The sequence below is a fragment of the Salvelinus fontinalis genome, chromosome 17 (genome assembly GCF_029448725.1).
Source record: "Salvelinus fontinalis isolate EN_2023a chromosome 17, ASM2944872v1, whole genome shotgun sequence".
In the NCBI taxonomy this organism is placed as follows: Eukaryota; Metazoa; Chordata; class Actinopteri; order Salmoniformes; family Salmonidae; genus Salvelinus; species Salvelinus fontinalis.
The window spans coordinates 17846412-17869426 of NC_074681.1; the positions used below are offsets into that span (position 1 = coordinate 17846412).

General features: G+C 43.6%; 1 protein-coding gene and 1 long non-coding RNA gene across 6 annotated transcripts in view; both read left to right on the top strand.

Annotated features, from left to right (window-relative positions):
• The first annotated feature begins 1342 nt into the window (after positions 1–1342).
• Positions 1343–6786, top strand: LOC129813878 (uncharacterized). Of its 3 annotated transcripts, XR_008753199.1 has the most exons (5): positions 1348–3182; positions 3419–3487; positions 4840–4985; positions 5179–5226; positions 5407–6786. It is a non-coding gene; the product is annotated as an uncharacterized LOC129813878 (long non-coding RNA). The 3 variants fall into 3 exon arrangements; XR_008753198.1 differs by having other exon boundaries at positions 1343–3182; positions 4840–5226; XR_008753200.1 differs by lacking the exon at positions 5179–5226 and having other exon boundaries at positions 1352–3182.
• Positions 6787–14025: 7239 nt separating this feature from the next.
• LOC129813879 (capping protein, Arp2/3 and myosin-I linker protein 3-like) overlaps positions 14026–23015 on the top strand; it is a 79195-nt gene continuing 70205 nt past the window's right edge. For 2 of the 3 annotated variants that reach the window (XM_055866471.1, XM_055866472.1), the window contains exons 1-2: positions 14026–14396; positions 16212–16306. In XM_055866471.1, the coding sequence (XP_055722446.1) occupies positions 14339–14396; positions 16212–16306 (153 nt within the window). In that variant the 5' untranslated portion in view covers positions 14026–14338. The remainder of the gene's footprint in view (positions 14397–16211; positions 16307–23015) is intronic. The other variant, XM_055866473.1, reaches the window with a different exon arrangement.

Consider the following 23015-nt stretch of genomic DNA (forward strand, 5'->3'; position numbering starts at 1 on the left):
CACGTAACACCTAGCTAAGTATAGCTACTGCACGACTATTTGAAAACACATTAGATTTCTCACGTAACACCTAGCTAAGTATAGCTACTGCACGACTATTTGAAAACACATTAGATTTCTCACGTAACACCTAGCTAAGTATAGCTACTGCACGACTATTTGAAAACGTATTATATTAATTATGGATTCTTCACGGTACCCCTATCTGATCGACTGTCAAATATGGCCCGACTGTGTGAATCGTTATATATTTTTATTTTTATTTTTTATGGGTCTTCACGGTAACACCTAGCTGATTTGCCAAATCTAACTACTGCCCGGCTATTTGGATCCCATCTTTTAATTATGGATTCTTCACGGTAACCCCTACCTGATCGACTGTCAAATATGGCCCGACTGTGTGAATCGTTATAAAGCTTATTCTTCACTGTACACCTACTCGATCAGCATACCGCGTAGTGCCCAGACTATGTGAATAAGTCTTTGACCTATTAATACTTAGATATCTGTACACAATGCCTTAAATTCTAAACAATTCCACATAAATTTAGCAACAATTCACTCACCACAGTACTCCTGATCATTGAATTTAGATATTGGCTATAATACAATATACAGATTTTGGTCAAACGGGCATCTGCTCACCTCTTTAGTTTCGAGCTCTTTGATCAGTTTCCTGTGTGTGTTGAATCGCGATTCTCCCTCGAAAAGGTCACCTCTCCTCTGGATAAATTTCTCCCTCTCGTCTCCTGTCCGATGGATTTTCTATTGGGCCGTATACAAATATGTTTTGACCATCCTCTGCTTCCAAGTTTGTTAGTAAAACGTTTACTGTTGACAGGAGAACAAGAGGAGACAATAGGACGAGGTGGATAATTTTATAATAAGGCCGTTTAATTACATGTAAAGATATCTTAGTAAAATCTTGCAGCAAGGCTCTTTCAGTCTGACTCCTAGTGAATCGTCCGGAAAAGAGGGAGTTTCCAGAATTGTTCAGTACTATATAGACAACAAGCAAAGTAGGTAGATCTGCGAGTCCGGCCTTCCGATTGGTCGATCTGGGTCTTGGGTAGTCCTGATCAGGCCTGGTGTCCACGTTCCATTGGTTCCTGAGAGTTCTTTGTCCTGAGGTCCAACCATGGGTTGGGTGTGTCTGTGTGATTGTCATGGGGGAGGGGAATTGTGGGTGCCGTGTATATGTCCTATGTGTCCAGCATATGTCCAAGAGAAAGAGGGGGTGTGTATGTTGTGTCAACTTATAGGTAATGTTGAGAAGTTGTTAAAACAAGTTACCAATATCTAATACAATTTCTTACACTACTCACTGGGGCGTGGCTTACGGAGTGCTCTCTGAAATAAGCGTGGGTATGGTCGTATTCCACCGGGAGCCGGACCAGGAAATGGAGTCCCTGGAAAATGCGGGAACGAGATGGTGGTTAGGAGTAGGGCAGTATTATCATGAGGAGACGTGTACTTGGAAAACGGAGGAGGAATGGAGGGAAATGGAGAGGGAGAGAAGGTCTAAGAGAGATAAGAATGGTGGGAAAAAGGGAGATGGTTTGTTAAAGAAGAAGGGAAGAATGTGTAAGCAGAAGGAGCTGAAGACAGGAGGAGAAATAGAAGTGAATGAGGGTGAAGTATCGGAGGTGGTAGGTGTAGTGAAGTTATCGGAGACTGAGGTATGCACAGGGGTCAGGATAAAGATGAGTCTGTGACAGTAGGAGGGAAGTTTATGGAAAAAGTGGACTCTTGCCTTTTGGCTGATCCATTTGTGGTTTCACGGTGGGTGAAAAAATTGTTGGATAATGTGGAATCTGTGACGGTAACCAGAAGTGGTCTAATGATAATTGTTTGTGTTTCTGCTGGTCAGAGGGAGAAGACGCTCATAGTAAAACAAATGGGTGTAAGAAAGGTGAATTGTTTGGCTCTCAAGAAAAGGGTTCCAATGAATGGAGTGATAACTGGCGTAGCAGTAAATATAAAAGTTGACCAGCTAAGAGGAAAGATTCCCGGTGTATGTGATGCTCGTCGTTTGATGCAACGCAGAAAGGGTGGCGAGAGTGGGGAAACAGAATAGTCATTGTCTGTTCTTTTGAGTTTTGAAGTTGAGTCTTTGCCCGACAAAGTGAAGCTATGATATAATGTTAAGTTATCCTGTACGAGCGGATGTGCCGAATACATTATGATGTTACAGATGTCAAGCTTATGGACATGTGGCAGCAGTGTGTAGGAGGGAGGGTCCAAGGTGTGAAGTGTGCAGAAGGGCATGAGACAAAGTCATTTGAAGTATTGTGGAAAGTAGTGGAATGTGTTAATTGTAGGGGTGCCCATGGAGCTGGGGATCAGACATGTCCTCTGCAATAGAGGCAGGTTGAGGTTAGAGTAGTGCAGAAGTTGTCATATGCTGAGGCAGTGAAGAAAGTAGAGGAAGATGGATTAAGGGGGAGGAGTGGTGAGAGTAGTAGATATACCAGTACAGTGGGATAAGACAAAAAGTGATATAAGGACAGGTAAAAAAATGTTTTAGCATGGCAGGGATGGAACGCAAGTCGCAGAATATGGAGGTTGTGGTGGCAGCTGCAGAAAGGTATTTGGGTGTGCAAGACTTGACATCAGAAGCGTTACAGGATGTGTTCTGGTGATGTCCAGTCCTTTCAGGATGATGACATGAGGTAGGAATAAATACATTTAATTAGTGGAGTAGGGTGGTTCATTTTATTTTATATAATTCGTGAGTGTAGTGTTAGATGGTAGGGTATTTATTTATTGCATTTTATCTATCAAGCAAAGTGTAAGGGAGTTGTACTCCAGTCTAGTAAGTGGCAGTAATGCAACAAATTGGATGCCAACCGCCGTTAAACCTCATAGAAGAAGTATTCCACCCGATCAAATGATCCATTTACACCCGGCCAAGAGATGTGCTTTGCGACATCCGTTTATGAGAAAGAAAAGCTACGAAGTCATGTTTGGTGTGCCTCATACTGTGAACCGCACTTCGACCAGAAGCACAAGTTGGGGATGGCCATGGGACGTCTTCGAGAAAGTTTGTCCACAACACGACAAGGTGATAGTTGTCCTCTCGCACTGACAAAGTGTGCATCTGCTACGCGTGTCTCACGGACGACCACAAAGGACACAAGACTGTCCCAGCAGAAACAGTGAGGCGCCCTTCCCCAAGACTGGTAACTGTTAGCTATTTTCACTAAAAACATATAACGTTAAGCTACTTAGCTAGTTATGACGAACGAATGTGCTGCAATCAGTTCAGTTTTGTATGGAAGTTTACTTCTCTCCCTTACATTTAGGACTAACTTAATATCGCACAATCCCATCATTAGCTTTCTGTCTAGGCCTAGGGAACACAGTAATGTGTTTGTCAAATAACCTGTAACTTAACTGAATTCCATTCCCTCTGCAGCAACAAGTGGAGGCCATCAAAATAACCTCCCACCAGAAAGCTATCAAGGGGAGTTTGCATGGACGAAAGGTGGGGACAGTTGGCTAGTAAGATGTCTGTGAGGTATCTCTGCCATCATAATCTTAGGTTCTAGTGTTCTGCACCCTTGTGGGTACTACCATGTTATGTCAATCCTCAGCTAGGTTTCACTTCTATTTTGTATTCTAAAACCAGCTGAGGTCAGGGCTGCCAACTTTTGAAGAAAGCTTTGAGTGAGATTTACTAAACACAGCAACAACAAAAAAACGTTCTCAATGTCAACTGCGTTTATTTTCAGCAAACTTAACATGTGTAAATATTTGTATGAACATAACAAGATTCAACAACTGAGACATAAACTGAACAAGTTCCACAGACATGTAACTAACAGAAATGGAATAATGTGTCCCTGAACAAAAAGGGGGATCAAAATAAAAAGTAACAGTCAGTATTTATCTGTATTTGGTATACTCACTAAACACACATGCGTTGTTTGTAAATGATGTCTGTCTGTGCCCCTGGCTATCTTTAAATTAAAAAAGAAAATTGTGCTGTCTGGTTTGCTTATTATAATGAATTAGAAATTATTTATACTTTTACTTTTGATACTTAAAATTTTTTGGGCAAGTTGGAAGCTCTCATCCATTTATATGTAGATGATAGTCTTATACTGGATTGTGTCATAAATGCTCTACAACAAAGCTTTCTTAGTGTCCAACAAGTTTTCTCTGCTATTAACCTTGGAACACAGGTGTGATTACTACGTCTGAGGGTTTAGAGCTTGAGGTAGTCACATACAAGTACTTGGAAGTATGGCTAGATGGTACACTGTCCTTCTCTCAGCACATATCAAAACTGTAAATAAAAACTAACTGGACACTTATCTTCATTCAAAGACTCGATCATGGACACTTACTGACGTTTGTGGCTGCTTTGTGTGATGTATTGTTGTCTCTACCTTCTTGCTTTTGTGCTGTTGTCTGTGCCCAATAGTGTTTGTGACATGTTTTGTGCTGTTACCATGTTGTTGCTAACTTGTTGTCATGTATTGCTGCGATGCTACATTGTCTTAGGTCTCTCTTTATGAAGTGTCGTGATGTTTTTGTCCTATATAATTTTTGGGAATCCCCCATCCATGCAGGAGGCCTTTTGGTAGGCCGTCATTGTAAATAAGAATTTGTTCTTAGATGGCTTGCCAAGTAAAGTAAAATATTTTAGCAATTACATTTACTTTTGATACTTATTGAAAACCAAATACTTTTACTCAAGTAGTATTTTACTGGGTGACTTTTATGAGTCATTTTCTATTAAGTTATCTTTGCTTTTACTCAAGTATGGCAATTAGGTACTTTTTCCACCACTGGTGACGTGTGTTCCTCCATTTTCTGTGTGTGTCATAAAAGGAAGCAGTGGGAAACAGCAAGGAAACCACCAACTCTTTAATGGCTGCGATGAGAGGGCGGCAAACGAAGATGGATGAAATCCATCCTGTCTCTTCATGAGACATTGGATGATGACTGCAAGAAAAAGGATTGCTTCTCTGAAAGAGGTGGGTGTAAGGATAGGTGCACTCTTTTGCCAACCAAACTGCATTCACAGGACTACCATTGGAATTAAGTCAAATGTATTTTCATGTATTCTGGAACTTTCTTTGGGGATTGTGATGGAATAGCATATTTGCTTTTTAACCCTTTGCTAGTTTATAATTTATTTCACTATTTTCAACAACTTCCCGCCTAAAGCAAAGGAAATAGAAGAGCTGCCAATGACCAGAGCGGATTTCTTGCGTTGTAAGTTTTATTTGGATTTCCAAATTAATTAATGTCTTTCACACAGAAGCTGATAAATCTGATTTGTTATTACTTGACCACACGTCAAACCCGGCAGCTGCAACTGTGAAACTTTCACCTAATCAAGTTTGTTGTTATCCCCATGTGCATAATAAAGCCAAGTTCTCTTATAACCTCCAGATGCCACCACCCTGACCCTTGACCACCAACACGGCCAAATACAACCTTGTTCTGACAGACACAGTTCAGCCCAACACTGCAAGGAGCCCCAGCCCACCCTGACCGCTTTGACAGCTCCCCCAGGTGCTGTGTAAAGAGGTTCGGAAGGACGGACACTATATCTGGGAGGTAGAAAACCTCTATGTCTTGGCCCTTATTGTTGTTTGCTACGCCAGCATCATGAGAAAGAAGACCCTTTCAACGATCGCTTTGAACGTAACTGCAAGGTCTGGTGCTTACGACCGACTTTGATCTACGGCTAGGTCCACCATGGCCCAGCGGAGAACCATACACAATGTGTCCTAGAGGTTAGTGAAGTGGACCAGCAACTGAGGGAAAACACATCTGGTTGGGATTGGGTCTGCAACCTAAGGGCATCACTGTCCTAGATGCTATCACCTGTTGTGCCCTTGACCAAGGCATTTACCCATTAAGCTGCTCAACAAGCACTATAGTGTGGCTGCCTGGAATAAAGCAGAAGACAAGTTTCCATTGGACTTCAGTGTACATTGGACTGATAATAACGTAATCATCTTCGTCATAGAAATGTCCCATGGAGACTAAACTGCCCATGACCCAGAAACATGGTGATATGAAGGTTGGTGTGTTTGTGGACTACCCAGCTGGTCTGATCTCCTACAAGGTCCAGGTTCCAGACAGCACCATGGTCCACCTCTACAAGTTCGAGACCACCTTCACACAACCCCTCTACACAGGGTTTGGAGTGAGCTCTCTGAAACGGAGTAGCCTCGTCCCCACAGAGCCTTCCTGGTGAAACATTGATTACATCTTGCCCTTTCCTTGTGTGCCACAAAAGACGATGAAAGACCCAAAGACCTAACAGCAAATGGCTTTACAAGTGTATTTATCCTAGTGTGATATATCAATATTCTCTGAGAGCTCAGTGGAGAGCTGTCTTTTGCCTTTTTCTTTTGCTTATCAAGTCCAGTATGTGTTATTCCTGTGCTAGTTTTAGAGCCACTGTGTTCTGCTAAGTGGCCTCTTGTTCATTTTGTTGCTGAATATTTAGATGCCCTGTGACCTACCGGTATGCTCTCTTGTTGTTCAAGATGCACTACCTTAACATTGAGTGTTTTATTATGCTTATTCTTATTGTGAAAGCAACAACTGTCGGTAGGATTAGAACTTGACTGGGTGAATAAAAGCTTTCTGTAACTTTTCTGTTATTAATTGATTAATGTACAAATCATAGTCAGAGCTTTTTATATTTTAATCATTTAGCAGACTCTCTTATCCAGAGTGACTTACAGTAGTGAGTGTATACATTTTTTGTACTGGTCCCCCGTGGGAATCTAACCAACAACCCTTGCGTTGCAAGCACCGTGGATTAGCCTGGTGGATCCAGCCTGATCGCTGCGTTCACCATTCTATTTCACTTTAAACAATGGTGAACGAAGAGGTCAGGCTGGATCCACCAGGCTAATAGGCTGTATCACCATAAATATATTATAGGCAATAAACCTACTGTAGTTGCTCTACAAATGCATTTTTACAATCCCACTTGACCCTTTTTTCTTACACATCAACATTTATCATCAAGACGTATGTAGTCTCAATAGCATGATGGACAAGTAAACACACTCTTTGGTAACAGGATGGTACTAATAGGCCTACATTCTTGTTTCTCTATCTCTCCCACTGTCTGACATTCAGAGTGTTTAGGGTGGGATAGACACACATTTCATTCTCTGTGGGCTTGTATGACTGACAGGCTGCATATTTTGCTGTGCATCTGTCGGGTCACAACGTGAACCTTGATGTGAAGGTCACCCATGTAGACCTCTCAGCCAATTGAAGAGCATTTGGGCCCTACCCCATGTTGCCTGGGGTGGAGGTTTTATAATGGTGTAAGCTCCCAGAGGCCCCCTCATCACTGATTTTATATAACAAGATGGCGCCGACAGACACCCCCCCCCCCCCCCCCCCCCCCCCCCGCCCCCCGTTTCTAGTTCCTAGCCAACTTTGCAGTAATTGGCTAATAAACATTTTGCTGCTTTAACATCTGCTAATTAGTGTACGTGACAAATAAACTTTGATTGGGTTTGCTTTGACATGTACACTCAAACGCAGTGACAAACCGGGATTCCATGGTGAAGAATGGGTACAGCACAGTGAACATAATTATAGAATTTACTATATGCAACACTCTCATGTCAGTATCAGCCAACTTTCATCTACGTGATAAGGAATAGAGGAAATGGATGTGATTTTACCCTGTCACCAGAGGAGGGCAGCACACCATAAGCACTGGAAGGCCTATTAGCATATGAAGCATTAATTGTCTTATCCTACTTTCACACATCCTGGTGTACCATAGACTGTAAGGAAAATATCAAGGCACAAAATGATGAAATGGATACAGTTCGTAAACCTTCTTTAGCTAAGCACCACTGTGCAATTGAAAATGCGCTGATTGAAAATGTGTTTTGACATTTTGTGCCTCTCGCATTCTGACTGTAATTATACAATCTATTGGACCATGCATGGCGGTCAAAAGAACAGTCAACTGTACATTTGAGTGGAAATGCCATGTCCGAGCTATTTTACTGGGAAAGTTCATAAATGCATAGATCCGTACAGACAGAGTAGTTGAGAGTACACTAAGGACCTATCTGCTCTTATCTTTGAGAGGCTATATTCATGAGTAAGCCGCCGTGCTTCTACACCTGCATTGCTTGCTGTTTGGGGTTTTAGGCTGGGTTTCTGTACAGCACTTCGAGATATTAGCTGATGTACGAAGGGCTTTATGAAATAAACTTGATTTGATTAGATTGATTGATTTAAAGGTTGAGATCTTACTTTTAAGTGTGTGTCAACAGCCGAAGTCTTTAACCCTGTGAAACCAGGACCCCATGCCGGCCTGTCTCACCTCAGTTAACCTCTCAAGGGGTTAATCTCAATAGTCTACTGTCAAGGCTCAGGAGAAGACCCAGACAGTTTTGAAGTAACAAAAGTGTATTACAAAAACTGGGGGGCAGGCAAACAACAGGTCAAGGGCAGGCAGAGGTCAGTAATCTAGAGCAGAGTCCAAAAGGTACAGAACGGTAGGCAGGCTCAGGGTCAGGGCAGGCAGAGGTCAGTAATCCTGGGTGGTGTAACAAGGTACCGAACGGCAGGCAGAATGGTCAAAACTGGGAAGACAGGAGCACGGGGAAAACGCTGGTAGGCTTGACGAAACAAAATGAACTGGCAACAGACAAACAGAGAGTACAGGTATAAATATCTTGGGAGTAATGGGGAAGATGGGCGACACCTGGAGGGGGGTGGAGACAAGCACAAAGACCGGTGAAACCGATCAGGGTGTGACAGTCTACAGTGGCCATCTGCACTAGTGTTGAAAAACTGGACAGGGAAAGAACATTCCAGAAGGAGAGGAGACAAGGGGATGGAGACACTTAGACTATTAAGAGACCCTAAACCTTTTAATAGACCTCCAGTTTTCACTGTCCCTCTCTCATCATCCTCCTCCCCTCGCTCCCTCCCTTCCTCCCCCTTCTCTCTCTGCTGTTATGCTCCCCACTGGGGTATTTTACTCCAGTGACATATTTGCGAGACACAGACACAAAGGTCTCCTCTCACACATGCACACACAGACACACACACATGTTTATGTGGCCATGGGGCCCCTTCAGGGCCAGTATTCGGGATAACACCAGAGCCAGCTGCGTCTGTGCCCTCCACAAACACACACTCAACCCCTCACACACGCAAGCTAAACCCGAACTGTGTGTGTACGTACAGTGCTTACAGAAGGTATTCACACCCCTTGACTTTTTCCACATTTTGTTGTGTTACAGCCTGAATTTAAAATGGATTAAATTGAGATGTTTGTCACTGGCCTAAACAAAATACCCCATATTATCAAAGTGGAATTATGTTTTTCAATTTTTTTTTAACAAATTTGTTAAAAATAAAAAGCTGAAATGTCTTGAGTCAACCCCTTTGCTATGGCAAGCCTAAATAAGTTCAAAGTAAAAATGTGCTTTACAAGTCACATAATGAGTTGCATGTACGGAATGTCAAACACACACTCAACCACAAAGACCAGGGAGGTTTTCCAATGCCTCTCAAAGAAGTGCACCTATTGGTAGATCGGTATTAAAAACGCAGATGTTGCATATCCCTTTGAGCATGGTGACGTTATTAATTACACTTTGGATGGTGTATTAATACACCCAGTCCCTACAAAGATACAGGCGTCTTTCCTCACTCAGTTGCCAGAGAGAAAGGAAACCGCTCAGGGATTTTACCATGAGTGTCACGTTCTCACCTTAGTTCCTTTTTTATGTCTCTATTTTGGTTTGGTCAGGGCGTGAGTTGGGGTGGGCATTCTATGTTTTGTTCTATGTTTTGTATTTCTGTGTTGGCCTGGTATGGTTCCCAATGAGAGGCAGCTGTCAATCGTTGTCTCTGATTGAGAACCATACTTAGGTCGCCTGTTCCCACCTGTGTTTGTGGGTAGTTGTTTCCTGTTTTGTGTTTCGTCACGTGATAGGACTGTTTCATTTTTTCGTGTTTTCTCCTTTGTTATTTTTGTGGTCAGTTTAATAAATTTAAAATGGACACATACCACGCTGCATTTTGGTCCGATCCTTCATACTCCTCGTCAGAAGAAGAAAATCGTTACAATGAGGCCAATGGTGACTTTAAAACAGTTACAGCGTTTAATGGCTGTGATAGGGGAAAACTGAGGATAGATCAACAACATTGTAGTTACTCCACAATACTAACCTAATTGACAGTGTTAAGAAGAAAGCCTGTACAAAATAAAAATATTCCAAAACAAGTCACTAAAGTAATACAGCAAAAAATGTGGCAAAGCAATTACATTTTTGTACTGATAACAAAGTGTTATGTTTGGGGCAAATCCAATTCAACATTACTGAGTACCACTCTCCATAGAAGAATAGTGTTGGCTGCATCAGTGGCTGCATCATGTTATGGGTATGCTTGTAATAGTTAAGAACTGGTGAGTTTTTCAGGACAAATAATGGAGCTAAGCACAGGCAAAATCCTAGAGGAAAACCTGGTTCAGTCTGCTTTCCACCAGACACTGGGAGATGAATTCACCTTTCAGCAGGACAATAACTTAAACACAAAGCCAAAAAACACAGTGAATGTTCCTAAGTGGCCGGGTTACAGTAGTCACTGTGTCACGGTTTTCTTCCTGGGATGAAGGAGAGGACCAAAATGCAGCGCGGCTAGTGTTCAACATGATTTAATAAAGAAGAGACAATAACGTGAACACTATACAAAATACAAAAATAACAAATGTGAAAACCGAGACAGTCCTATCTGGTGCAGAACACAAAGACAGAAGACAACCACCCACCTCCCCAACACAAAACAAGCCACCTATATATGATTCTCAATCAGGGACAACGATTGACAGCTGCCTCTGATTGAGAACCATATTAGGCTGAAGACAGAAACAGACAAACTAGACACACAACATAGAATTCCCACCCAGCTCACGTCCTGACCAACACTAAACAAGCAAAACACATAAGAACTATGGTCAGGACGTGACAGTACCCCCCTCCTGAGGTGCGGACTCCGAACGCACCCCTAAAACTCACGGGGAGGGTCTGGGTGGGCATCTGTCCGCGGTGGCGGCTCCGGCGCAGGACGAGGACACCACTCCACAATTGTCTTTGTCCCCCTCCTTAGCGTCCTTTGAGTGGCGACCCTCGCCCCCGACCCTGGTCTAGGAACCTTCACAAAGGTCCCCCCTAGATAGTGTCAGCAAAGCCACTACACAAAACGAAACAATACATTAATTGCACTATGTGACAAACAGTTCCCACAAATTGTTCGGTCCTACAGAAAGCTTTCCCAACAGGAGTCTCAACATCTTACCACTGCTACATCTGGCTATCAGCAGAGCCTTGTCTGGCAGCAAAACAGTTCATTCAGCCTCATTTACTGCCTTTTATAAAAACATAGCAGATATGGCTGACTTGCTTAAACAAATGTGGTTTATAATGACAATTGAGATGTACAAACTATGGCATAAGGGGACGACAAGCGGATAAGAGGCAATCCGTAATTTCGATTAAGATATTAATGAGCAAGCTAGGACAGACGTAGTCAATATAGCTATAGATTTAACTCTTTTGAAATGTACAGCGACAGAATTCAGAACATGGGCCGTTCTAACAGTGTTCTCCCTGTACACCAAGTCAGAACCGTAGGATAAATAAAGGGGGCATTCTGTATAAGCAGACAATGAAAGCTCTTACAAAATTTGATGATTACATTTCTCTAAAACAGGTCATGGGCTACATGTGCACCACCAAGTCAGAACAGTAGGCCGAAGTACATTTTTCGCAGTTCTGAGTTAACAGTTGTTTTGAGCGCGGCACAAATCATGCTTCTTTGGAAGGATGGCCAATGTTGAATGTCTATCATTTTAAACTTGGAAAAGAGACACTTGATCCCAGATTTGGGATCACACAGCCACTCCACTGAATAGCAGACTAGTGATTGCTTTGCAATGCTTGCAGTTAGCCACTGTTACTGATTCCTTCCAAACCCCTCATTGTTGAATTTACGATTTCCCACTTGTTGTGTAATGTTTATGTCCAATGGCCGATGAGCACCGATACGTTTTATCTATCAGTTATCTTAATTATTTTTCTTCATATGACAAGGATTAAAAAGGATTTGCCAGTAGATTGTCGACTTGATACATGATGATGACTAATAGCTTTGAAAGTATGATATTGACATGATCAGTCCAATCAAAGCTACTGTAGATATAACGTGATTTGACGTCATTTTATTTGTGGCCAATGACCTTGAGCCTTCTTGGATGGACACTTCTAATGTAACTCTATGGCTTGGCGGTGAGGTACTGTCCCCACGAGTGACAGAACACTGAGCTAATCATGGCGCAACTAGAGAACATTACCAAGACCTACACTCCGTATTTTCCGCTGGCTTCCCCACCACCACAGAAAGCACTGAGCTAGGCTGAAACACCTCCACAGAAAGCACTGAGCTAGGCTGAAACACCTCCACAGAAAGCACTGAGCTAGGCTGAAACACCTCCACAGAAAGCACTGAGCTAGGCTGAAACACCTCCACAGAAAGCACTGAGCTAGGCTGAAACACCTCCACAGAAAGCACTGAGCTAGGCTGAAACACCTCCACAGAAAGCACTGAGCTAGGCTGAAACACCTGCATTTTGGAGCTGCCTTACTCAAGAAAACAAAAAAGAGACCATGTTTGTATGCGGCTTTATTAACTCAATTATTATTATTTATTTATTTTACATTGTTTGCAAACTGATATGTGACACATATTAATGCCAATATAACATGCAAAACACCTGCTCAGAATGTGAAGAAAGTCAAGGGGTGTGTATACTTTCTGAAGGCACTGTGCAAGGTGCATGCTCACACACATGGGTTCATTGTCCACTTAAGTCTGCGGAGTGCTGTGTGGCTCAGTTGGTAGAGCATGGCACTTGCAACACCAGCGTCGTGGGTTTGATTCCCACGGGGGACCAGTATGAATGAAAATGTATGCACTCACTACTGTAAGTCCCTCTGGATAAGAGTGTCTGCTAAAATGAGTGAAAGACACGAGAGGGAAGTACACACTATGCAGTGAACAATCGTAGAAATTGCATTTGAAATGACTTCGACGAGCGATGGGTGGAATTATCCTCTTGCTGCTTTGGGATTTATTTACTGCTTGATCCAACCTGGCCTCTCGAGCCCTTTGTACTCCTCTTTACCAATCCTATCAAGAGTACAAAGGGAGGGGGTAGTGTCTGCAAACTGAATGGATTTGTGCTTAACAAAACTCATGTCTGTACCATACTGTGAAGATTGATGCATTGTAGTATGTTGTTATGTTACGTGAAGGCATCCACATCTTCAAAAATATTGATTCCAATACAGATAACTGAATGGCCAGAACCTGGCTTGCCCTTGAAACAGTCTCAACATATTTGCCTCAATTGCTCTCCAGTTTTCACCTCTAAATGTATTACCATATGGTACAATAGCTTACTTGTTGGCAATCATCCAGCTCATGTAGAAGAAATAGGCTTCATGGCCAAGGGTGACCATAGGAGCTAGGCCTCGGTCTACTGTAGGCTATTTCTTTATATTCATCAAATAAGCCAATAGTTTTTGGTCTAATGAAGCAAAATAGTTATTATTATTTAAGGTAATAAATATTATAATTATCATTGTATCAATGTCATTAGTATTAGTATTGAGATTGTGGAGACTCAATATCGCCATCATTATCTTTCTCTAGAATGAAGGCCCAGTGCAGTCAAAAACGTGATTTCTTGTGTTTTATATATATTTCCACACTATGAGGTTGGAATAATACTGTGAAATTGTGAAAAATATGATAACGCCCTTTTAGTGTAAGAGCTAGTTTGAAAAGACTGAAATTTCAGCCTGTTTTGGTGGGATGGAGTTTTGGCCTGACATCACCCGGTGATAAATTCGTGAATTGACCAATAAGGAAGGGAATCCAAACCTCTTTGCCAATAAGTTTTCAGTTTTCCCCTCCCCACGTAGACCACTCTCAGACAGTAGGAGCACAATTCTTGCTTGAGAAATAAAAAAAATCACAGTAAGGTAATAATTACCCAGAAATGATTTGATATTGAGATAAAATGGCTGCATTGGACCTTTAAAAAATAACTGACGCATCTCTCTCTCTGGAGTCGTCCGCGCGACTCTCGGATTGCCAGTGGAAACGCATTAGCGGTTCTCTCCCTTGATTATAAGAAGCGGAGAGAGGGGGAGTGAGTGAGTAAGTGAAGTGAAGAGAAGAGAAGGGAAGAGGGTAGGGTAGGGTAGGGGAGTCGGAGTCGGAGCCGGAGCCGGAGCCGGAGCGCACTATGGCCTCTAAAGAGACCACCGCTGCAGTTTTCATTAAGGTCAGCAGGGAAATTACAGGTAAACTCAAAACTGCTCTTTTAAAAATCACTGTCAAGCTCGATACACGCTGTAGCTGACAGACCGCGTTTATTCGCCAGAATGTAATTAGTACGCATGTTACGCAGCTTATCACTCGTATGAATTCGAATGGTTATTTTATTGAAAATGTCACTCTTTGGCATCTATTTGCGCGTGTGTGATCTTAAGTGTTAGTGCCGCTGCCGCAGGCAAATGACATGCACTCATAGGGCAGGCCAATGGCTGTGTAAGCCTACGTCAGGAACGATAACCTGATACGATAAACAATCATACTGTAAACGGTTCTTGTTCAGCAGCGAGTTGGTTTGTGTACATTTCTGCAAATGCGTGCCTGCGCTTTGTGGGTAAGGCCCTTGTGCGTGCGTCTCTGGGTGCTTTGAAGTGGTGTGTGTGTGTGTGTGTGTGTGTGTGTGGGTAGAGCGGGGGGGGGGGGGGGGGGGGGGGGGGTTCTGTGCGAATAAGCATTTTTGTGTGAAGCGTAAGTTTCTGCATTGAGAGGCTGGTCCTCTCCACTGAAGAGCTAGTCTATAGTGCCCTGATGGTGTGCAGCGCTCAGCACAACACTGCTCATAACACACAGAGCGACAGGGAGAGTTATATTTATACACTCTTGTGACGAACACAATCACATTCACATTGGTCACACATGCCAGCACAATGGGATTGTATGACACACACATCGACTGACACCATTGGTCTCTCACTGTTAATTATCGTGATGGCAAATAAATCCCTTGTTTGTTTCTGTCCCCCCTGCATCTGTCTTTTGTTTGTTTCTGTCCCCCCTGCATCTGTCTTTTGTTTGTTTCTGTCCCCCCTGCATCTGTCTTTTGTTTGTTTCTGTCCCCCCTGCATCTGTCTTTTGTTTGTTTCTGTCCCCCCTGCATCTGTCTTTTGTTTGTTTCTGTCCCCCCTGCATCTGTCTTTTGTTTGTTTCTGTCCCCCCTGCATCTGTCTTTTGTTTGTTTCTGTCCCCCCTGCATCTGTCTTTTGTAATGACCAGTCACAGCTAGAAGTACAGGGAGTGTGGAAGGAAGGGTTGTGTGTTGAGCAGGTCCATTAGACAATCAAGGCAGGGTTTTAACTCATCCTCTCCCATCTCTCTCCCATTCCCTACTTCGCTCTCTAATGGTGGTGCAGCATATGCTGTGTCCAGCCGTTTGTGGGAATGCCCAGTGTTAAGGGCTTTAAGTGATTGGATTTTACCGAGATTAACGTTGATTACAGCTGCATTAACTCTCTGCTGGTCTTTCTCTGATCCTTCCTCGTCTCTCTCTCTATCCCCATCCCCCACTTCTCTGCTTGTAAAGCTCTCGGGCTATGTGAGTATTGGGAAGACCCGGGTTCATGAATGTGATTGAATGTGACAAGTGAGAATGAAGAATATTGCTATCCAGTGAGAGACTGGATCTATCCAGTGGGAGACTGGGTAGATTCAGACTGGGTTTGAGAAGGATGTGTGTGTTTGATTGCTTAGGGTTTCTTTTGGATATGACAGTTTTAGAAATATTATGATATATCAACTATTTTTGATATAGTCTTTGATAAGACTTCTTTCATATTACATTTAGTTAATGTCTGACATGTCGCTCTGTCTTTTTGTCTCCTACCGTACCTCCACTATTCAGAATCATATCAGTTCCCTCCCTGGGGCTAAATATAAAATCAGTTTCGTGGTTTTGTTTCCTCTTGTTGTGTGACAAGGTTGTGGTGTGTTTGTAATGTTGTGTATAAGAGTTTGTGAGAATAATTTACCTGCAGGATTGACTTTTCTTTGATGCCTTCTATCCACAGAGAGCATCAGGAGGCTCATTGATAAACAAACCATCAAGTTTGTGCGAGCTGTGAAGCAGGACACCAAGAACGGCAAATCAGAGGACAAGATACTGGTGAGGCCCCTTCACAATCAAACTTTACTGGCAGAATTCTGTACTGTATACCTCAAGTCAATGCAGTGCATTTCAAACTTTCAATTACATTTCAATCCATTTTTAAAGGTAAATGTAAAATAAATAAATAATAATAATAATAATAAAAAAATGTTTGGGTCCACACACTCCCTAACACCTCGATCACACTGACAGCGTCATTGCATTTTGGTTCACCAGAAGTAAATTCATTTCCAAGGGAACGCTGCGTTTGCTTTGCAGCATTGCGTTGCAGAGGCAGTTGCAGTGTGTTCTGTGTGGAGAATACTTTGGATTTATTGAAGGTATGTGTCAAACTGGGTGCATAGAAGGCTTGACAGAAATGGTGGCAGAAGGTTTATGTTGAACTTTTGTTGCACACATTCAAATGATGCTGCATACTATTTTTCGCAATGTCGGTGTGATCAAGGCGTAAGGAGCCAACTGGACACCATGGGTAATTGAGTCCATCTTTTCAACCTTTATTAAAAGTGGCAGTGTGCCTCCAACGCCAGAGGTGTGTGTGTGTGCTCATGCCACTGGTAGTGTAGGCATACTGAGAAGTGTCCCAGCAGCTTGTGCAAGCCAATACACACCGCTGCAATTGAGACCTCTTCTTCAATTAGTCACCTGTATCAGTTACTAATGACACACACTGGGCACAAGAGTGGGAAATGAGTGAAGAGACCATGAGCTCATTTCCTTTGCCTGCTGAGTTTTAACTGGTGCTGGAGAGAAGGCACACGAGATTTGAGAACGGACGGGACTCTTAACTATTTTCTGTCTTTCTCTCTGTTATTCTTGTTCTCCCCCTCTTCTCAACCCTTCACCCCCCCCTTCTCATTTGTGCAGTTTTCTTTCCTTTCTACCTCTATCTCACTAGCTGTCATTACCACTCCCCCCTCTATTTTTGTTTGACTAGTCTTTGTTTCCCTATCTTCCCCTCTAGTTGTCCATCTCTATTATGCTCCCGTCACCCCTCCCCCTCTACTCCCTTTCTTTTCTCCTTCCCTCCTTTATCTGGCAGAACTCAGTTAGGCCTTATGAGAATGTTAGTCTAAATGGGTTTTACTGATACAACTTCTCAAAATACTTACGACATGATGGCAAGTAAATAGAGTAGAACCAGGCATAGACCTACATGTGTATTGTGCATATGTAAAAGTCTTTTAATGGACAAAGCTTTTGGAACAAAGTGTACTGTATATTAAACACACACACACACAGGCATGCATGTAGAAGCTGGTTGTTGAATATGTACTACAGAGAATCTACTCTGTTTGTCCCTCGTTCCCAGTCTTTCTCACTGTTTCTTTCTCTCTCTGGGGCCGTGCTGGCATCCAGCTGTCTGTGTGTCTACTGTACCAGCCGTCATGCTGTGCCACACACACACACACACACACACACACAACCATTCTCACCCTCCTAGCGTGTTTCATTCAGACAGACACATGGTATGCTCAGCAAGACACCCTTACTGTGCCGAGGGCAATGTTACAAAGAGTACCAACATGCTCCCAGACACACAACACACCCTGTCATGCACATACAAACTGGAACATACACACAGAGGGAACAAAACATCTTCAAAGACCGAGGGGAGGTGATGAGAGGAGGGAGGGGTGATGGGAGTCGAGGGGGGCACCAGGAGAAAAGGGGGGATGAGAGCTCAGAGCAGCGGAGGAGAGGGAGAAAGGAGTTGATGGAACGGAAGGATTATGTTTTGATGCCCCAATTAATGCCTTTTTGTCGCCCCGTTGGCGTCCATTAGTTATCTTTATCTGTCGCTCCATTGCGCCCTCCATTGGTTCCTTGCTCCCTCTCTCCACACTAATAATGGCCCTAATTCTGGGCTGTGATTGCTAGAGTGACACTCCAAACACATTGGGATGTTTTGGCTCCACCTACATTTCCACATTCCTTTTCAGTCTTCATCATGAGATTAGATGTCTCTTCTCCTGTAGCTACAAGGAGGGATCTGTCCATTTCCATGACAGCTTAGGCTACTTGTAGAGGAATTCAGCTGCAGGAGAGAAAGATGACTGTTTCTCTTAATCACAGCAGAATACCATGCTTCCATATGTATTAGCACATCCTAATGAATTGGCAGATGCACATCATTGTTCAAGTACCTGTTGAGGTATGCCGTAATGACTCAATGTCTCTAGATGGCAGGCATCTAATGGTGGTGTGATTTGATCTGATGATAGATGTCTTATTACAGGGATATGACTCTGTCTATAGAGAGAGGATGTATTGGTCTCTGTACCTGTTGGAAGGCATATGTATTGTGACTGTTGACCTTCTCGCTGTTCTCCCATAGTGTACAACTTGCTAAGATTTGAGTGCTCTTATCTGGAGGGCTTCTGTTCTGACAGCGGCCTCATCTTATTTCTCACTGCCCCTCCCCCTCTCTCTCCCCCTCCACTCTCCTATAGCCCTTTGAGGTTCCACAGGGCTCAGTTGCACGTTTCTTTGATTTAGAGCTGTGCAGCCTTTTGTGTGAGCAAAATATGTGTGTTTATTTTTTTAAGCTGTGCGTTTTCTCCCTCATTTGCCTCCTCTATTTATTTCTCTGTCTCTCTCTCTCTCTGTGTCTTATTTAAAGGCTGCTTATAGAGCAGGACCTGGGGCAGCTGCAGCCTCACTCTGTCAGGCTCTCTGCCATGGAAGATGGAAGGTTTTGTCCTTTTTGATGCTGGGTTCACCTGGGTGAAAGCAGAATGTCTCTTGGGGATTTTGTGTGTGTGTGTGTGTGTGTGTGTGTGTGTGTGTGTGTGTGTGTGTGTGTGTGTGTGTGTGTGTGTGTGTGTGTACACGTCCTTAAAAGTTGTCTTCGGCGGAGCCAGAGAGATGGGATCCCAGATCACAATGGCCAGAACTCGCACATTCCGTGACTTCTCAGTCACCCGGAGACAGAGTTGTGACACGTTGCTGCTCAGAGACAGCTTTTGAATGGCAGGTTCCGTTTTGAAGTGCAGGCCCAAAGCTTAATGGCTTATGATTAACATAAGCCAGCCCCCTCCTTCCCTCCCAGCCCTGCTCCCTCCACACATACCCACTCTGGCTCTGCCTGGCTCTTTGAACTGAGAGCTCTTGACTTTGTGCAATCATTGCTGGAAGGGCACCTCTGTAGCCCCCATCACTTTAAAATTATCTGTGTATGTCTCAGACAGCCAGGTTATAGCTAGATCCTTAATTTAAACAAGAACAAAGTCGTTACCCTGCCTTAGTTTTGGTAAAAAGCTGAGGGATTGGCATGGAGAAGAGTAACTCATTCATCAAAAAATATAGTTTTAACCACCTTGGGAGGCTATAGAGTTTGTTTACATTGTTTACAAACATTTTGAAGCTTATATTTTGGGTTCTGATGGGGTACGACAGTTGAACTAAGCTCATGAGGCATTTTATAAGCAGTGTTAGGGAAGCTACTCTGAAAAGTTTACCAAGCAACCAATTACTTCTCAATGGAAGACGTTAAGCTACTCTCAGCCCAGACGGCATCCCTAACCGCGTCCTCAGCATGTGTAGACCAGCTGGCTGGAGTGTTTACGGACATATTCAATCAATCCCTATCCCAGTCTGCTGTCCCCACTTGCTTCAAGATGTCCACCATTGTTCCTGTACCCAAGAAAGCAAAGGTAACTGAACTAAATGACTATTGCCACGTAGCACTCACTTCTGTCATCATGAAGTGCTTTGAGAGACTAGTCAAGGATCATATCACCTCTACCTTACCTGACACCCTAGACCCACTTCAATTTGCTTACCGCCCCAATAGATCCACAGACGATGCCATCGCACTGCCTTATCCCACCTGGACAAGAGGAATACCTATGTAAGAATGCTGTTCATTGACTCTAGCTCAGCCTTCAACATCATAGTATCCTCCAAACTCAACATTAAGCTTGGGGCCCTGGGTCTGAACCCCACCCTGTGCAACTGGGTCCTGGACTTCCTGACGGGCCGACCCCAGGTGGTGAAGGTAGGAAACAACACCTCCACTTCGCTGATCCTTAACACAGGGGCCCCACAAGGGTGCATGCTCAGCCCTCTCCTGTACTCCCTGTTCACCCATGATTGCATGACCACGCACACCTCCAACTCAATTAAGTTTGCAGATGACATAACAGTAGTAAGCCTGATTACCAACAATGACAAGACAGCCTACAGGGAGGAGGTGAGGGCCCTCGGAGTGTGGTGTCAGGAAAATAACCTCACTCTCAACGTCAACAAAACAAAGGAGATGATCGTGGACTTCAGGAAACAGCAGAGGGAGCACCCCCCTATCCTCATTGACGGGACAGTAGCGGAGAAGGTGGAAAGTTTTTTTAAGTTCCTCGGCGTGCACATCACGGACAAACTGAAATGGTCCACCCACACAGACAGCTTGGCGAAGAAGGCGCAGCAGCGGCTCTTCAACCTAAGGAGAATGAAGAAATTTGGTTTGTCACCAAAAACACTCCCAAACTTTTACAGATGCACAATCGAGAATATCCTGTCGGGCTGTATCGCCGCCTGGTACGGCAACTGCTCCGCCCACAAGGCTCTCCAGAGGGTAGTGAGGTCTGCACAACGCATCACCGGGGGCAAACTACATGCTCTCCAGGACACCTACACCACCCGTTGTCACAGGAAGGCCAAAAAGATCATCAAGGACAACAACCACCCGAGTCACTGCCTGTTCACCCCGCTACCATCCAGAAGGCGAGGTCAGTACAGGTGCATCAAAGCTGGGACCGAGAGACTGAAAAACAGCTTCTATATCAAGGCCATCAGACTGTTAAACAGCCATCACTAACATTGAGTGACTGCTGCCAACATACTGACTCAAATCTCTAGCCACTTTAATAATAAAACATTGGATGTAATAAATGTGTCACTTTAAACAATGGCACTTTATATAATGTTTACATACCCTACACTACTCATCTCATATGTATATGTAACGGATGTGAAATGGCTAGCTAGTTAGCGGGTACACGCTACTAGCGTTCCAATCAGTTACGTCACTTGCTCTGAAACCTAGAAGTAGTGTTGCACCTTGCTCTGCAAGGGCCGCGGCCTTTGTGGCACGATGGGTAACGATGCTTCGTGGGCGACCGTTGTTGATGTGTGCAGAGGGTCCCTGGTTCGCGCCCGTGTCGGGGCGAGGGGACGGTTTAAAGTTATACTGTTACATATATACTGTACTCTATACCATCTACTGCATCTTGCCTATGCTGTTTGGCCATCGCTCATCCATATTAATTTTTATGTACATATTCTTATTCATTCAAATCAAATCAAATGTATTTATATAGCCCTTCTTACATCAGCTGATATCGCAAAGTGCTGTACAGAAACCCAGCGTAAAACCCCAAACAGCAAGCAATGCAGGTGTAGAAGCACGGTGGCTAGGAAAAACTCCCTGGAAAGGCCAAAACCTAGGAAGAAACCTAGAGAGGAACCAGGCTATGAGGGGTGGCCAGTCCTCTTCTGGCTGTGCCGGGTGGAGATTATAACAGAACATGGCCAAGATGTTCAAATGTTCATAAATGACCAGCATGGTCAAATAATAATAATCACAGTAGTTGTCGAGGGTGCAGCAAGTCAGCACCTCAGGAGTAAATGTCAGTTGGCTTTTCATAGCCGATCATTAAGAGTATCTCTACCGCTCCTGCTGTCTCTAGAGAGTTAAAAACAGCAGGTCTGGGACAGGTAGCACGTCCGGTGAACAGGTCAGGGTTCCATAGCCGCAGGCAGAACAGTTGAAACTGGAGCAGCAGCACGGCCAGGTGGACTGGGGACAGCAAGGAGTCATCATGCCAGGTAGTCCTGAGGCATGGTCCTAGGGCTCAGGTCCTCCGAGAGAGAGAAAGAGAGAATTAGAGAGAGCATACTTAAATTCACACAGGACACCGGATAAGACAGGGGAAGTACTCCAGATATAACAAACTGACCCTAGCCCCCCGACACATAAACTACTGTAGCATAAATACTGGAGGCTGAGACAGGAGGGGTCAGGAGACACTGTGGCCCCATCCGATGATATCCCCGGACAGGGCCAAACAGGAAGGATATATTTACACTTGTGTGTGTATAAGGTAGTTGTTGTGAAATTGTTAGGTATTACTGCATGGTCGGAACTAGAAGCACAAGCATTTCGCTACACTCGCATTAACATCTGCTAACCATGTGTACGTGACAAATAACATTTTATTTTATTTGAGAATGCAATTGCTGAATTTATGTAGACATTCTAAACTAAGTGTTTTGATAATTTTCAAATGTATTAACAGGTCCATGTAGATTAAACAACCATTTACATAATACCATAGAAGCAGTGTAATATAGCAATGTGCACCTATCATTGTCATTCCCAGATTCTGATACTGAGCTTATCTGAGTTTTGTCTGGTGGTAGTAAGGCTACCTTGACAAACATGTCAGTGGTCATACCTTCCTGTGTGGTGTCCCGTATGCAACAGGAGACCGCTGATCTTGGTGCAGAATACACAGGGTTTCTCCTTCCCCATATACTGATACCATTAGATTCAATCATTAAAAAAAAGACAACACATGGAAAAGTTGTGTAACATTTGAATGTCGAGTGTCAGGTATCTTTCCATTCAGAAACATCCCTATCAAGTCAGTCTGGACTTCATCACATCATCTTGCAAGTCCCCAATGTGCTGGCTCTAAACATGTTT